The following is a 17,577-nucleotide window of genomic DNA, read 5'->3' on the forward strand; positions in this document are numbered from 1 at the left end:
AAACTTAAGACACCATAGGCAAAACATTTTCTGATATCAACTGTAGAAATGTTTTCTTAGGTCTCCCAAGGCAACAGAAGTAAAAACAAAAATAAACCAATGGGACCTAATCAAAGTTACAAACTTTTGCACAGCAAAGGAAACCAAAGAATAACCAAAAAGACAACCTATGGAAGGGAGGAAATAGTTTTAAATGATGCAACCGACAAGGGCTTAATCTCAACCAACTCAAAAACTCAACGGCAAAAAAACAAGCAACCGATCTGAAAAATGGGCCAAAGACCTGAATAGACATTTCTCCAAAGAAGACATCCAGATGGCCTACAGGCACATGCAAAAATGGTCAACATCACTAATTATTGGAGAGATGCAAAGCAAAACTTTGAGGTACCACTTTGTACTGGCCAGAATGGCCATAATTAGCAAGTCTACAAGTAACAAATGCTGCAGAAGGTGCAGAGAAAAGGCAGCCCTCCGACACCGTTGGCAGGCATGTAAACCACTATGGTACAACCACTATGGAAAACAGGATGGAGGTAACTCAGAAAACTAAATATAGAACTACCATATGGGAGTTCCCGTTGTGGCTCAGTGGTTAAAGAATCCAACTAGGAACCATGAGGTTGTGGGTTCAATCCCTGGCCTTGCTCAGTGGGTTAAGGATCCAGCGTTGCCGTGAGCTGTGGTATAGGTCGCAGATGCAGCTTGGATCCCACGTTGCTGTGGCTCTGGCGTAGGGTGGCAGCTACAGCTCTGATTGGACCCCTAGCCTGGGAATCTCCATATGCTGTGGGAGCGGCCCAAGAAATGGCAAAATGACAAAAAAACAAAAAAAAAACCCTACCATATGATCCAGCAATCCCACTCCTGGGCATGTATCTGGACAAAACTTTCACTGAAAAAGATACATGCACTCCTATGTTCACTGTAAAACTATTCACAATAACTAAGACATAGAAACACCTAAATATCCGTTGACAAACGAATGGATTAATAAGATGTAGTACAAATACACAATGGAATACTACTTAGCCATAAAAAGGAACAAAATGATGTCATTTACAGCAACATGGATGGAACTGAAGACTCTCATACGAGGTGAAGTAAGTCAGAAAGAGAAAGACAAGTACCATATGATATCACTTATATCTGGAATCTAATACATGGCACAAATGAACCTATCTACTGAAAAGAAATTCATGGACATGGAGAACAGACCTGTGGTTGCTGAGGGGGAGGGTGTGGGACAGACTGGGAGTTTGGGGTTAGCATTTGGAGTAGATAAGCAATGAGGGAACTACATCTAATCAATTGTGATGGAACATGTGGAGGATAGCCTGAGAAAAAGCAGTGTGTGTATATATATATATATATATATATATATATATACACACACATATATATACATATATATACATATATACATATGTGTGTGTGTATATATATGCATGTGTGTCACACCCAGTATATACACACACACACACACACACACACCCAGTCATATATATATATATATATGACTGGGTCACTTTGCTGTACAGCAGAAATTGACAGAACACTGTAAATCAATGATAATTAAAAAAAACTTGTTAAGGGCCAGATTTTATGCATGCATGAATGTACAGGCCAAATGGCAAAATGGAGAATACTGAGTAGGTACTTCAATAGCAATTTAAACGTAATCATTTAAAAGGCAAAAAAAAAAATCTTAGTTTAAGGATCATAAAAACACAGGCAGCAGGATTGGTCTGCAGGATGCAGTTTGCCGAGGACTTCCTGAAGGTTTAGATGTGGGGTGTGGGAGAAAAAGAAGAGTTAAGGATGACTCCAGGCTTCTGGTCTGCACAAGGGGAATAACGGAGTTCCATGTGCTGAGACTGAGAAGACTGCAGAAGAAAGAAGTTGGAAGCAAAGGGGAAATTCAGCAGCTTCATTTTGGAAATGTTATGCTTGACACCCAAGTGCGAATATAGAATAGCTAGCAGTATACATGAGTATGAGATTTAGGAAACAAGTCGAGTTTAAAAATATAAAGTTGGCCTCATTAGCAAAGAGAGAATTTTAAAATATAAAACTGCATAAGATCATAGACAGTATAGACCAAGAGGTGTAAAGACTAAGCCTGAGCCACCGCAGTATTTAGAGCTGTGTGCTGCATAACTGCTGAGCACTTGAAATGAGACTAGTCCAAACTGGGATATGCAATATATATCAGATTGAGAATATTTAGTATAAAAAATACAAAATATTTCATTAATTTCCCCCCAAATATTTGGACCAATTTATACTCTTCCCAACAGTGAAAAGGAGTGTCTGTTTTATTGTTCTGTGACAAGTTTCAGGTTGTCTCAAATTTATACTTTCAAAGGACAAAAAAAATATACATCTGGTTTTAATATACATTTTTGAATTACTAATGTGTTGTTTAAAAATTCTTTTCCCATAATTTTGTAAGCCATGTGCATTTCCTGTTTTGTAAATTGTTTGTCTCTTCCCCCATTTCTTTCTTTTGTCTTTTCGAGGGCCGCCCCTGCAGCATATGGAGGTTCCCTGGCTAGGGGTCTAATCAGCACTGTAGCCGCCAGCCTACGGCCACAGCCACAGCAATGTGGGACCCAAGTCGAATCTGCAACCTACACCACAGCTCATGGCAACGCTGGATCCTTAACCCACTGATCGAGGCCAGGGATTGAACCTGCAACCTCATGGTTCCTAGTTGGATTCGTTAACCACTGAGCCACAACGTCTTCCCCCATTTCTAAAGTCTAAGTGGTAGGCAGAGAATATGCTACCATTAGTGTCTTGCCCACCTTTACACAGAAGTGGGTAGTAATACTATATGAAAAACAGACTGGGCTAATACTATGTGTTGGTTTACTCCATATTGATTATATACTGAAATATTATTTTTGATACATTGTGCTAAATAAATAAAATGTCACTAAAATTAATTTCCCCCATGGCCACTAGAACAATTTAAATTATGCATGTGGATTATATTATATTCCTACTGGATACCAGTTTAGAGAATGAGATGACAAACTAGAGCAATCGATTAGGTGCGAAACCAGTATAAAGAACATTATCAAAAGCCAAGAAAATAATCTTTTGTCTCAAAGATGGAGTGATCAACTATGTCAAAATCTTCTTAAAGATCAAGTTTAGGACCAAACATTAACCACTGGGTCTCTGACAAACATTAAGTTTGTGGAACCTACACATTTCAAAGTCTGAGTGGAGTAGATTAACAAAGAAAAGAGGAGGGAACCAGAGACAGTGGGTATGGATACCTCTTAGGATACTGACTGTAAAGAAGAACTGCGATCTAGGGCAGAAGCTAAAGCACAAGGTTATGCCATGAAATGGGATTTATAACACAGAGGAACATAAGTAAAGCATGTTGGTATGGTGATGGGAATGATCCAGTAGAGCAACAAACTCATTATGCAAGGGACCGAGGTGAGAACTGCTAGAGCAGTATCTTCAAATGTAAAACAGAATAGGGGATCTTATGCAAAAGCAGAAGGGGTCACCTTTATATAAGAGGACAGAAAGTTTACTTACATAATAGAAAGGCATGGAGTTCCCTTCGTGGCGCAGTGGTTAACGAATCCGACTAGGAACCATGAGGTTGCGGGTTCAGTCCCTGGCCTTGCTCAGTGGGTTAACAATCTGGCGTTGCCGTGAGCTGTGGTGTAGGTTGCAGACGTGGCTTGGATCCCGCGTTGCTGTGGCTCTGACATAGGCTTGGCAGCTGCAGCTCCAATTTGACCCCTAGCCTGGGAACCTCCATATGCCACGGGAGCGGCCCAAGAAATAGCCAAAAAAAAAAAAAAAAAGGAAGAAAGGCAGCAAAATAGAGGCCACTATGCAGGTAAGTGGGAAGAGTGCTTCTATTCATTCAGACCTTTAATGTATTTGGGTATAAAGTGTCCACATCTAATAATTTCTTTATGGCTGAATTTTAGAGGTTAACTAACTAGTTAAAATGGTTATCAACATGTTAAGATTCCTGATATATGGACCAAAACGGCTGTGCTAATGCATACGCCCACTAGCAAAAAACCAAAGTGCCATCTTACACTGCATCCTTAACAACACTGAATATTCTCTTTAAAAAAATTTGTAGATGAAAACTAATTATTTTGTTTTTCTTGGATTACACTGAGCCTAAATTTTATTTTATTTTATTTTTTTTGCGGGGGAGGTGCAGATTTCCAATCTAGAGGTTGAGTTGGAGCTACAGCTGCTGGCCTACACCACAGCTCACCAAAACACTGAATTCTTAACCCCCTGAGTGAGGCCAGGGATCGAACCTGCATCCTCATGGATACTAGCCAGGTTCATAACCTGCTGAGCCACAAAAGGAATTCCCTGAGCCTAAATTTTTAAAACGTTACAGCCATGAACAGGCTACTTAATTTATTGTCCATTTTTTTCCTTTAATAGTCCTCTCCTTTAGGATTCTACCCATTATTTAGTCCTTTATCCTGAGAACATGCAGAATTTTGATTGCAATTACTTCTATCATAAAAATTTTTTTATTTAAAAAGGAGGTAATACAGGCACATAACAAAAATTTCAGCAATACAGATATACATTCTGATCTTCATTACCCTAGTAATATTCTTATATAAGATTTAACAACCTATCTCACTTGAAAAAAAAAGAAAACAAAAATGTTAGCAAGCTGCGCATGCTTTTCTACCCCTGAGTTATCTTATATTAATTTGGAGAGCTAATCTTACCTGCATAAGTAAATCTACCTCTTCTTTCGTAAAGGGTGGACAATATTTGGCTATACAAGTGTAGTGTTATTTAATGAGCCTCTTATTGATGGACATTAAATAATTTCTAGACTTTAGTTACTACAAACAATATTATAATTGGTGTATATTATAATCCTTGTACACAGGTCTTTGGGTATAAGCAAAAATATATTTGTAGCCTAAATTCCTAAAAGTTAAACTGCTGAAAAAAGACATGAATTTTGTTACAGATATTACCGAACTGCTCTTTTAAACAGTTGTATGAATTTATACCCCTATCAAAAATGTATGACTCTTGCTTTTACTGGAATCCTGTCCTAATAAATATGGACGGAACGCAAGTTCGAAATCATCATTTTTGTAGCTAACACAGCAAAGATTAAGCTAAGCAAGTATTATCAATGGATACCAACTATGTGGGGGGGAATTTTAATGAGCAGGATATTTATATGATCTTAAAGTGTTTCCCTACAGACTGCTTAATATGTCTATAAGATTAAAAACAGTAACCATATAGTAATCAGAAAACACCTTGATGGAGTGATAAAAATCACAGCACCACTGAGAAGGAGATGGACATGGTACATCTCAGGTGTGATACCAAAAGAAGGACACAATTACTCATCATACTCCAGCCAGGACTGCATAATCTAAATCTAATCACGAGGAAAGCAGACAAACCCCAAGTGAGGAACATTCTTATTTAAAAAAAAAAAAAGGCAAAGTAGGAGAGGGCTGTGATTTCTAAAAATACTAAATGTCATGGGGCTGAGGAACTGCTGAGGATTAAAGGACACTAAAGAGCTAGGCAACTAAATACAGGACATGATCCTAGACTGGATCCCATACTGCAGGGGGAAAATACCAAGAAGGACATTATTGAACCAAATGACAGAAAAGGACCCTTTTCTTATGAGATGCATACTGAGGGGTTTCGGGGAAGGTCATAATGTACACAACTTATTTTCCAATGGTTCAGGAAAAAAAAAATGTATATACATACGTGGAGAGAAGAAGTGAAAAAATAAATGGGACAATAGGTTAAAAACAGCCGAATCTGGGTGTTCTTTGTGCTGTTACTGTAACTGCTGTTATTTTGAAATTATTTCCAAATAAACTTTTTAAAAAAGATGAAAATGAGGGAAACAATGACTACTCACCTCTCTCTCTCACATACACACACACAGGCATGTGCCTGTTTTCCCACCCTCATCAACATGGTATACTATAAAAAATTTCTAATCTTTGCCAATAACAGGTAAAAAAAAAATGGTATCTCACAGTTTCAATTTGCATTTCTAAAGTAAGGTTAAGCATCTTAAAATATTTAAGGGTCATTTTATTTCTGCAAGCTGTCTTCTGATTTTTGTAACAACTTTTTACACTTAAAATATTTCACCTATCTATAATTCACTTTGATCATGTTATAAACTGAATGTTTTTAACTCCCCTCAACTCCCAAATTCATATGTGAAGTTCTAATGCTCAATGTGATAGCATTTGGAAGTGGGCCTTTGGGAGAACTCAGAGATCTTTACCAAAAAGTTGTAAGCCTTAAAAAAAATAAAATATAAAAAACGAGGAGGAACCTATAGATTAAGACTTAAAACATACCAATTAATTGCAATAAACGGACTGAATGTATCCACTCAAAATATATACTTAAAGGTGAAGCAGCAGGCAGGCCCTCTTCAGGGATCAAATCTGCTGTTGCCTTGATCTAAGACTTCTTAGCCTCCAGAACTATGAGAAATAAATTGTTGATAAGCCACCCAGGCTAAAGTATTCTGTTGTGGCAGCCCAAACGGACTAAGGTAGATGTAAAACGATGAATTAATTTTCAAGAGTGCTAAGCAACTGTTTCAGTTCTACTGGTTAAATAAATCTTTTCTCTGACCCACTGATTTTTGATGTCCTTTTAGGTATACTTCAAGAATGTACTTAAAATAACTTGTATGTCTCTTCTCAATTATTAACTCAAACTCATCTTTTAAAAAATTCCAACCAAATGGATAAGATTTTCCATAATGATCCACATATCAATTCAAACATGTAGCTAAATAACCAATGAGTATCTAAGTACAGAGTATTTCCTAAATAGCTCATGAGCTACATATTCAAGTGTATAAATCACATTAGGCATGTATTTGATTATTTTCATAACACAAAATAAATTTAGAAAAGCTTTACACTGAACCATTGCTGGAGCCTAAGATATTTATTTCGGATCAGTAACGGCGTAAAAAGAAACTTTACAATTTCAACAAACAGAAGAATTAAATAAAAATAATCGCTTAATAATTTCAAATGCCATCACATCTCCCCTTAAAGTATCACTATCTGAAATCTTTTTTTAATGATAAAAAGAAAAAATCTTTCTATGTCTAAAATGCACAATACTTAGGTTGAAATTCTTAGTATTGAGTGGAAGAAAACATTTATACTATGAATTATTCTTTGTAACTTTGTTTTCCTTAGCTACCTCTTATCCAAAGACTGCGGTATTATAACTCCTGTGTTACAATTTATAAGAGAGTGGAGGGACGAGGCTATTTCTTCTATTTCTTTGTGAATTTCCACAGCATCCAGAACAAAGTACCTCTGTACATAAATGGATATTCAACCAATGGTACTGACAGAAAGAACACATACAAGATAAAGGCCCTTTCTTGGAGAGAACTGGATTACTTTGGCCAAAATATTTGTAAACTCCAATAGCATTACTTTAAAAAACTGTTTTTATCTATATTCAAAAAATATGTATCACATAATCCTTTAAATACATCATCATGAATAAGGTGGTCAAGGCACTTCAGGAGTCCTTATATTACAAAATCTTACCTCTTCAAAAACAGCAGCTTTATTTACTTTTTCCCTCGCAATGTCACAGATTTTCAAGATTCCCAGAGCAAAAGCTTTCATAGCAGGATCTTCTATAAAGTCTGGATTATGAATGTAAAGGCACGTAAATACTGTCTGTGCCAAGGAATGGCCTTCTAACCATGTTATCTATAAAGACATAAAAGAATGTACATGTTTAAAGTAATACACAGAGTCTGAAAAGTCTGATGCAAAAGTCAAAGCCACAGTGCTACAAATCCAAATAAATATGATTGATCTTAAGTTTAAAAGATGATTAAAAGGGGAGTTCCCACTGTGGCTCAGAGTTAATGAACCCAACTAGGATCCATGAGGATGCAGGTTCCATCCCTGGCCTCATTTGGTGGGTTAAGGATCAGGCATTGCTGTGGCTGTGGTGCAGGCTGGCAGCTGCAGCTCGGATTCAACCCCTAGCCTCAGAACTTTCATATACTGTGGGTTCAGCCCTAAAAAGCAAAAAAAAAAAAAAAAGGTTAAAAAGGTCAGAAAAGACATTGAGGATGCACTTTTATCGACTGAAATTTTAAGAATTAAAAATCTGATTACCTGAAAGTATGGACATGGCAAGCATTCTTTCAGAATTAACCAGGTTCCTAGCCATTCAACTCTTTTTTTCTTCATCCTGACTACTACAAATCCAGTCAAAAGCATCCTATCACTTGGATTACTGCAAAAAACTATGCAATTGTTTTCCTGCCTCATACTTCTATTTCAATATCCCTAGAGGGATCTTTCTAAAACACAAAAATAATCATGCAACACTATTTTATTGAGGGACTACTATGGGCCAAGTACTATGTGCTAGAAGCTAGAACAGCGGCCAAAACTGAGTAATTATTATATTCAAGTACTGTGCTAGGTATTTTCATGTATCTTATCTCATTTTTTTCCAATACTCTGAGGAAGGTGGTATTTTTTTCCTCTTAAATATAGAGAAACAGCATCAAAGAACATAAATAATTTGCCCGTTTGTTAAGTTACGGTTTACATTAAGTCCAAGAATTTCACAAGAGCAAGACAAATGCTACTACATTACAAAATGAGAACTGCACATGAAAACTGCTCTAATTAAGATGTGTATTTTGTATTACTACTAGTGTAATTACTAGTGTGCAGAAGACTTTCCAGACTAAAACCATCTGCCTACTAAAGTCCATACTCCAAGAGCCTCAACTTTTGACAAAATTTTTCCTTCTTGTCTTTTACCCTATTCCATGAGGAATATAAACTGCTAAAGAGTAATAAAACATTTTCTCTGAGGGAAGAGACAGCTTTGGATAAAGAAAGATCAGAATTCTGGTTGTGCCGCTTCCTAGCAATGGAAACCTAGATACACATTTAAGAGTGATACCAGATATCTCACAGAGCTGATGTAAGACCTAAGTGACAAATACACACATCAAAAACGTAACAGAAGTATTCCATAGACACTGGCAACCACTGAATATTTACCGGATGAACAAATAAAGAAATTTTAGGAGTTCCCATCGTGGCACAGTGGTTAACGAATCCGACTAGGAACCATGAGGTTGCGGGTTCGGTCCCTGCCCTTGCTCAGTGGGTTAACGATCCGGCGTTGCCGTGAGCTGTGGTGTAGGTTGCAGACGCGGCTCGGATCACGCGTTGCTGTGGCTCTGGCGTAGGCCGGTGGCTGCAGCTCCGATTCAACTCCTGGCCTGGGAACCTCCATATGCCGCAGAAGCGGCCCAAGAAATAGCAACAACAACAACAACAAAAAGACAAAAAAAAAAAAGAAATTTTACATTATTCCTAAGGACAATTTAATACCAAGTTTAAAAAAGAAAGGGACAGTCAGAAAGTTAAAGGAAAGGGAGGGGAGTTCCATTGTGGCTCAGTGGAAACGAATCTGACTAGTATCCATGAGGACACAGGTTCAATCCCTGGCCTTGCTCAGTGGGTTAAGGATCTGGCCTTGCCGTGAGCTGTGGTGTAGGTCACAGACGCAGCTTGGATCTGGTGTTGCTGTGGCTGTGGTGTAGGCCAACGGCTATAGCTCTGATTAGACCCCTAGCTTGGGAATCTCCATATGCCATGGATGTGGCCCTAAAAAGATAAAAGGGGGGGGGCAGTACAAATGAGAATTTTCCCACAGTTAAACAACATTGTGCAGGGAAGACATCCTATCCAGCATACATATAAAAATCATTAAAAATTTTTTTTCAAAGTAGGAAATGGCCAGTGTACTACAACTTACCCTAGATTAGGGAAAAAACTTCTCCAGAGCCAATTCAAAGTTCTCTTTGGTTCAATTTCATGCTTATTTATGGAAACTTCTAATTGCAGATTTGCTGCCCTGGGTAACTTGAGAATAAAAAGGGTACTATGGGTAATGGCTATATATCATTGCCTTCTTTGGAAAGACAATGTCCTCTCACTCAGAAAATGTGAACCTAAAATCACCCCGATATAAAGATAAAATGCTATTTCCTATAGCATAACTTGGTTTGCTAATCTTATGTACATCTTACTAGGCCGTGTATTACATATATTTCATATTCAATGCTGGTGTATGCCCTTCTAAGTTTAAATTCGTAAGTCACAGTTTTTAAATTAATCAATGGTATTATTTTTAACTCTTACCAAACAGCAAAAACACGTATCCATTATCCCTATCAATTCAGGCAAAGTGAGGTCTTTAATTTTAATGGTGCCATCCTAAAAAGAAAGTGAAATATGACATATAAGTTTCTAAAAAGTGTATGTATGGTTACTATGTACAGTACATATATAAAAATATCAATCCTAAGAAAACTCTATCTCATCATCTGATAAAAACTAAGATGCCAAATTAACTCTGTACTCTTAAAAATAATATATCTTAACAGGTTTTCAATATGAAAAATCAAAGTCTAATTTGAGACAGAATAAAGGTCTTTATAAGGAAATAAAAAGTCAAATAAGCAACAACAGTCCAAATTAGTTTTAAGCTTAATACATAGGAAGATTTTTAATGAATCAAAACTATTTACAAAGAAAATAATCATTTAAAAGAAATTTCTCTTAGAAACTGACTAGCTACACTCCTGGACTTATCAAATCTTTCTTCATAAAATAAGCAAAATTAAACCCCAAGGCAACTACGAATGCACTTTGAAATCAATTCTGAGTAAATTTCTAGTTCACTACAAGCATTTTACTTAATATATTAATACAAAAAATTTAATCCCTAGGCCAATTAGCCTGGTATCTGAATACATACTCAAATGCCTTCAAAAATTAGTAAAAAAAAAAAAAAAAAACAAACGAAACAAAACAAAACAAAAAAAAACCACACACACAAATTTGGAGGAAGATTTTAAGGAAGACAATAAACAATTAAAATTTCAATAGACACAGATAACTCTTATTTAAATACCTGAAATGCATTTAATAATACTAAGTTTAATTTCCATTATTAATCAAATGTTTTAACACATGAACAACAAACTATAAAAGAAAACACAAAATGCACAATGGTGACTACCTTGATAGCTTGCTCAAAATTGAGAACTTTTCGATTAACCTGGTTTCCAATCATGCCCGCATCCATCTTGGGATCCATCATTTCAATGGCAGACATGGCTTCAAAAAGACCAAATCTGTAAGTAAAAAAAAACTGACTCTATAAATTGTCTGTGAACCTGTAAGCCTACCTAGATTCCCACAATGGTACAAAAATTATTACAGTATTTTATTTTTTTCTTTTTGGCTGTGCCCAAGGCATGTGGAAGATCCAGGGCCAGGGATCGAACCTGTGCCACAGCTGTGACAACACTGAATCCTTAATTTGCTGAATCACCAGGGAATTCCAATTACAGTATTTTAAATAACTACCCTATTCTATGTAATTGGTCTTCCCAACTTGATATCACTCCTATTTCAATTAGATAATCTTCCTTTAACACAAAAATTCTTCCATTTATTTGTCACTCGAATTGTTTTACATGCACCATGGGGGATGAAAACAATTAAGTTTTTTTGTTTTCCTTCAAAAAGTTTACACAGTAGAAGTTTATTTATTTATTTACTTGTCTTTTTAGGACCACACCTGCAGCATATGGAAGTTCCCAGGCGAGGGGTCTAATCAGAGCTGTTGCTGCCAGCCTAATACGACACAGCCATCGCAACACCAGATCCCAGTAGCACCTGCGACCTACACCACAACTCACAGCAATGCCAGATCCTTAAAAATTAGTCAAGGCCAGGGATTGAACCTGCAACCTCATGATTCCTAGTCTTTCTGCTGCACCACACGGGAACTCCTATATATTGGAAGTTTTTGAAAAAAAGATTAACTGATTTACAGTGGATTATACTTTGCCGTCTTTAAGTAATTTTCTCTAACTCCTAGTTATGCTTGGAATCATTATCAAATGTAACTTTCATATTTTTTTCCATCTATTTACATCGTGAAAGTCTAAAAATCTGGCACATTACAGTCTATAATACCCAAAGTTTTGGCAATTACGTAAGGAAAAACACATCTAGAAATCCTGATGGTGTGGTATTTGTGGCTCACCAGCCACAAAAGCAGATGGTTGTGTCGTGTGGACTGACTGGTTAGTGTAACTTTAATTGAGATAGTAAAAAAGAAGAGCCTAAAAGAAAGTTTGATTGGTCTTTGAGCTACTAACTTCCTATTTTGCTTAGTCTAAGCCATTAGGTTACTGGGAAAATAAAGACATCTACCTTGTTATACTAAATAATTTCTCTCAGACAAGCAGCAGTTAAGACATCAAAAAGAGCTTTAAGGAGATACTTTTCCTGAAATCCCTCAAACTTCTTAATGCTTCAATTTAAGATATTCTGACAATGTGAGCAAAAGACAACTCTCTTATAAATCTGATGCAACACTGCAAATCAAAACCCAAATGTTATTTTTCAAAGAGCTTGTCAAGCCAAAAGAGAAAATATGCAAAAATAGAAAATAATTTTTTCAATAAAACAAGAGGGGTTCACCAAATATCAAAGATACTATAATGCTATTATAATTAAAAACATCCTAGCACACACAGATCAAGAGAAAATGACCCAAACCCATGTTTTATAGGAATTAAGAATGATAAAGGTGGAATTTCAACTCAGTGGAAAAAGTGGATTAGTCAATAAATGCTATTGATACAGTGGCCAACCACCCTTAAAAAGTAAAATCTTTGATTTACACAATTAAAAAAAAATAAACCCTAGGCAGATTTAAGTTCTAAATCTAAAACAAGCAAACAAACAGAAACCCTTCAATAATTCACAAAGCTACAAAGAAAAAAGTTGATTAACTCCAACTGTGTAAAATATGAAAAATGTATACACAAAGATAATAAACCAGTCAGTTAAAATGGTGACAATTATCTGAGGTAGTATTTTTAATATAGGCAATTTTGGAAACATTAATATCCTGAATATGTCACTCATAAAAATAGGTAAAAGGCAAACAATCCAAAGAAAAATAGGCAGAGGACACGAATGGATGATTAAAAGATAAAAATATAAATTATTAATAAAAAAATGTTGGGAGTTCCCATTGTGGCACAGCAGTAACGAAACCAACTAGTATCTATGAGAAAGTGGGTTCGATCCCTTGCCTTGCTCAATGGGTTAAGAACCTGTGCTGCCCTGAGCTGTGGTTTAGGTTGCAGACACGGCTCAGATCCTGCACTGCTGTGGTGTAGGCCGGCACTTACAGCTCTGATTCGACCCTGGTCTGGGAACTTCCTTATGTTGAGGGTGCAGCCCTAAAACGATAAAAAGATTAAAAAAAAAAAAGTTAAAAGCTACTCAAATTCAAATGTAATCAAGTAATGCAAAACAAAATGATGAAGCGTTTTTTGGGGCATTAAGAAAATTAAGAAGAAAAAATTAGCATACTCTCATACCATGACTAGTGTGAAAGCACACTGATAAAGACTTTTGTGAGGAAAATTTGGCTGAATCCATTAAGATCCAGTCACTTAATTTCTAGGCTTCTATCCCAAAAACTATTTGCACATGTATATGTACAAAGAGGCTTGTATAAATTAAATTTCTTCAATTCTCCCATGTTACCAGAAAATGTTGCAATATGAATGTCCATCCATAGAGATGCTGTAGAACAAATTAGGACACACTTTATTTTATTGTTTTGTTTTTGCCTTTTTTTTTTTTTTTTTTTTTTTAAGGATCCAACCTGCAGCACATGGAGATTCCCAGACTAGGGGTCAAATCGGAGCTGTAGCCACCGGCCTACACCATAGCCACAGCAACACCAGATTCAAGCCATGTCTGCGACCTACACAACTCATGGCAACGGAGGATCCTTAATCCACTGAGTGAGGCCAGGGAACAAACCTGCGTCCTCAGGGACGCTAGTCAGATTCGTTTTTGCTGAACCACACAGGAACTCCATACAGTAATTTTTTTTTCTTTTTTTTTTTTGCTATTTCTTGGGCTGCTCCCATGGCACATGGAGGTTCCCAGGCTAGGGGTCGAATTGGAGCTGTAGCCACCGGCCTACGCCAGAGCCAGAGCAACACGGGATCCGAGCCGCGTCTGCAACCTACACCACAGCTCACGGCAACGCCGGATCGTTAACCCACTGAGCAAGGGCAGGGATCGAACCTGTAACCTCATAGTTCCTAGTCGGATTCGTTAACCACTGCGCCATGACGGGAACTCCCCCATACAGTAATTTTATAAAATAAAAAGCAACTGTTAAAGTGAACAAGTGGAGCTATTATTACACACTAATATGGAAAGATCTCCACAACACACTGAACGGGAAAGAAATTTGCAGAATATATACAGTCAACGCTATCCACAGGCGATTGGTTCCAAGGACCTCTGCAAGTGCTCAAGTCCCCTTGTAGTTCAACATACTACTAGTTCAACACTGGACTGAATATTTTCACTTACAATTAACTCGTTTTAGAGATTTTATTCACGTATGTAAGTGTATTTTTTAATAGGTCTAGGACATGTAACAATCTGATGACGTGTAATAATGATTATCTCAGGGCAAAGAACAGAGACTGGGTGATGGAGTCATAGGAAGTTTTGTTTCATCTCTAATGCTTGAATTTGTTAAAACAATTAAAGTTAACAATGGCACAATTAAAACCCTAGATCAATGAGATATGTGTCTATTTGGTAAAATTACTACAGAAATTATAATAACAATCTTAGCTATTTTATTCATTTGACAAATACTGAGTGCCTACTGTGTGCTAGGCCCTGTTCTAGGCACTTGAGATACATGAGTGAGGAGCAAAACAAATCTGCCTGCCTCATGGGCTTACATTCTAGTGGAAGGAAACAGACAATAAAAGTAAGTACATGACACAGTAGGCTAGAAGACTATATATGCTAAGGGGAAAAGAAATGATAGCTAAAGGGAGTTCCCGTCGTGGCGCAGTGGTTAACGAATCCGACTAGGAACCATGAGGTTGTGGGTTCGGTCCCTGCCCTTGCTCAGGGGGTTAAGGGTCCGGCGTTGCCGTGAGCTGTGGTGTAGGTTGCAGACGCGGCTCGGATCCCGCGTTGCTGTGGCTCTGGCGTAGGCCGGTGGCTACAGCTCCAATTGGACCCCTGGCCTGGGAACCTCCATATGCCGTGGGAGCGGCCCAAGAAATAGCAGAAAGACAAAAAAAAAAAAAAAGAAAGAAATGATAGGTAAAGAAGATGCACATTAAAAGAATACAACTTTAAGAGACAGCCAGGGTAGGCTGCTCATGATCCCTGGGGTCAGTGTCTAAAATCTTGGGGAAATGAAGAGAGCTATGTCCTTCTAGCAGTTCCCTCTCAAATCTTGCTCATGCCACATTCTTTCCTGTATCATTTAGCTTGTGGCTTGATTTCACTATATCCTTCTTATAATCGCCTGTGGCATCAAAATGATGATCTACAGTGGTTCTCAAAGTGTGGCCCCTAGATCGGCAGCATCAACCCCACCTGGGAACTTGTTAGAAATGCAACTCCTGGAGTTCCCACTGTGGCTCAGTGGAAACAAATTTGACTAGTATCCATGAGGATGCAGGTTCCATCCCTGGCCTATCCCAGTGGGTTAAGGATCCGATGTTGCCATGAGCTGTAGGGTGTGGTGTGTGGTCGCAGATGTGGCTAAGATCCCATACTGCTGTGGCTGTGACACAGCCGAGTGGCTAAAGCTCTGATTCGACCTCTAGCCTGGGGCCCTCCATTCCATATGCCACACGGGTCAGGCCCTAAAGAAAAAGAAAGAAATGCAACTTCTATGATCTCAACACTAGACCTACTAAATAGGGTTAACTCTAGGGGTAGGGCCCAGCAATCTGTTTTTTAAAAATCCTTTTAGATGATTCTGAAGTCACTAAAGTCTGAGAACCAAATTTCAAGTTCTACTTCCCTGATCAAATGTTTAATCTTGTCCACTTAATAATTTGAAATTTCATATTTTCAACCTTGAAAATTGAGTTTGGCCATAGCAGTATGGGAACAGAGGCTCTCTACAGGAGTATAAATATCATCCAGCAATTCCTTCCACTTTACCTTTCTAGGGATTCTCCACCTTCTTTCATCCAGGCATTTAGTCACCTATCTCTTGGTCATCAACCATCCTATCAAATATGACATACAAGCAATACCTTTTCTTTAAGAAATTCTATATCCTGTACATCTACCCTCAAGAAAAGGATCATTACATCACAGTTTCATTAGATACAACCACCTTCTATCAAAACTAAGGTCAGCTGCCTCAAAACAGTTCACCAAGGTTAAAACTATATAACTAGTGTTATTCTTACAGGTCTGAAATGTGAAGTTATTCAGATTTCAAGGAATACTACTGCACATGAGACAAAATAGATGGAAATATTACACTAAATTATTTTAAGGACACAAATACTTACAGCTTATCATGAAGCAGTTCTCCCAACTTTAACTCTAAAAGAAACAAAGAGAAAAATCTTTTGAATACCATATTTATGTTTTATTTTTAATTCTAAGAAAAAAATGAAACACCTGAAAAATGCAGGTGCAGTCCTTTAAACTTCATTTTCTAAGAAATGACCATTGTTTCTACTCAATTACTAGTATAATGCCTTACATACAGTGAATATTTAAATACTAACTATAGAATTAAAAAGTGACCCATCCTAGGCCATGATAATACAATCAGACTTATCAGTCTCACTTAAAAAAAACAAAAGCAGGGAGTTCCCGTCGTGGCGCAGTGGTTAACGAATCCGACTAGGAACCATGAGGTTGCGGGTTCGGTCCCTGCCCTTGCTCAGTGGGTTAACGTTCCAGCGTTGCCGTGAGCTGTGGTATAGGTTGCAGACGCGGCTCGGATCCCGCGTTGCTGTGGCTCTGGCGTAGGCCGGTGGCTGCAGCTCCGATTCGACCCCTAGCCTGGGAACCTCTATATGCTGTGGGAGTGGCCCAAGAAATAGCAAAAAGACAAAAAATAAAAAAATAAAAATTAAAAGAAGCAAAAAAACAAAAGAAAATAAACCCGTGTTTATATGTGCCCCTAAAAGCAATAAACTTTTTCATAGGACTCTATGTGACTTATCGAATTGTTTTTAAACCACTCGACATCATAATCTAATCTCTTTTTGTCCCAGAGACAGTGTCAGAAATCATTTTTAATTACATTTCATTTAAATAATGTAGATAGCACTTGAGTAAACAGCTGATCAAAAGAGTGTTCACCCTTTATAAAGCAGTAGTTCTCAACCTTGGCTGTATATCAGTATCAACTGGGGTGTTTTTGAAAATTGCAATGTCCAAATAGCACCCCAAACCAATTAAATTCTGGGAGTGGGATCTATACAGTGATTTTTAAAGCACTCCAGGTGACTTCAGTGTGCAAGGAAGGTGGGAACCACTATTGTATCATTTTAAAATACTGATGGTCGAATCCTGTGGGAGGTAAAAAGCATTTTTCAGAATTTTACTAATCCCCCTAGCTAATAAGTTA

At 37.5% G+C, this 17,577-nt stretch overlaps 1 protein-coding gene across 3 annotated transcripts in view; it reads right to left on the minus strand.

Annotated features, from left to right (window-relative positions):
• The window catches only part of NAA35 (N-alpha-acetyltransferase 35, NatC auxiliary subunit), a 101,523-nt gene that overhangs the window by 70,498 nt on the left and 13,448 nt on the right, over window positions 1-17,577 (minus strand). For all 3 annotated transcript variants that reach the window (XM_047754798.1, XM_047754797.1, XM_047754796.1), the window contains exons 3-6: window positions 16,505-16,538; window positions 11,134-11,248; window positions 10,251-10,325; window positions 7,611-7,778 (exon numbers count right to left, since the gene is read on the minus strand). In XM_047754798.1, coding sequence (XP_047610754.1) covers window positions 7,611-7,778; window positions 10,251-10,325; window positions 11,134-11,248; window positions 16,505-16,538 — 392 coding nt within the window. The remainder of the gene's footprint in view (window positions 1-7,610; window positions 7,779-10,250; window positions 10,326-11,133; window positions 11,249-16,504; window positions 16,539-17,577) is intronic.

This window comes from Phacochoerus africanus, chromosome 12 (genome assembly GCF_016906955.1).
Source record: "Phacochoerus africanus isolate WHEZ1 chromosome 12, ROS_Pafr_v1, whole genome shotgun sequence".
Lineage (NCBI taxonomy): Eukaryota > Metazoa > Chordata > Mammalia > Artiodactyla > Suidae > Phacochoerus > Phacochoerus africanus.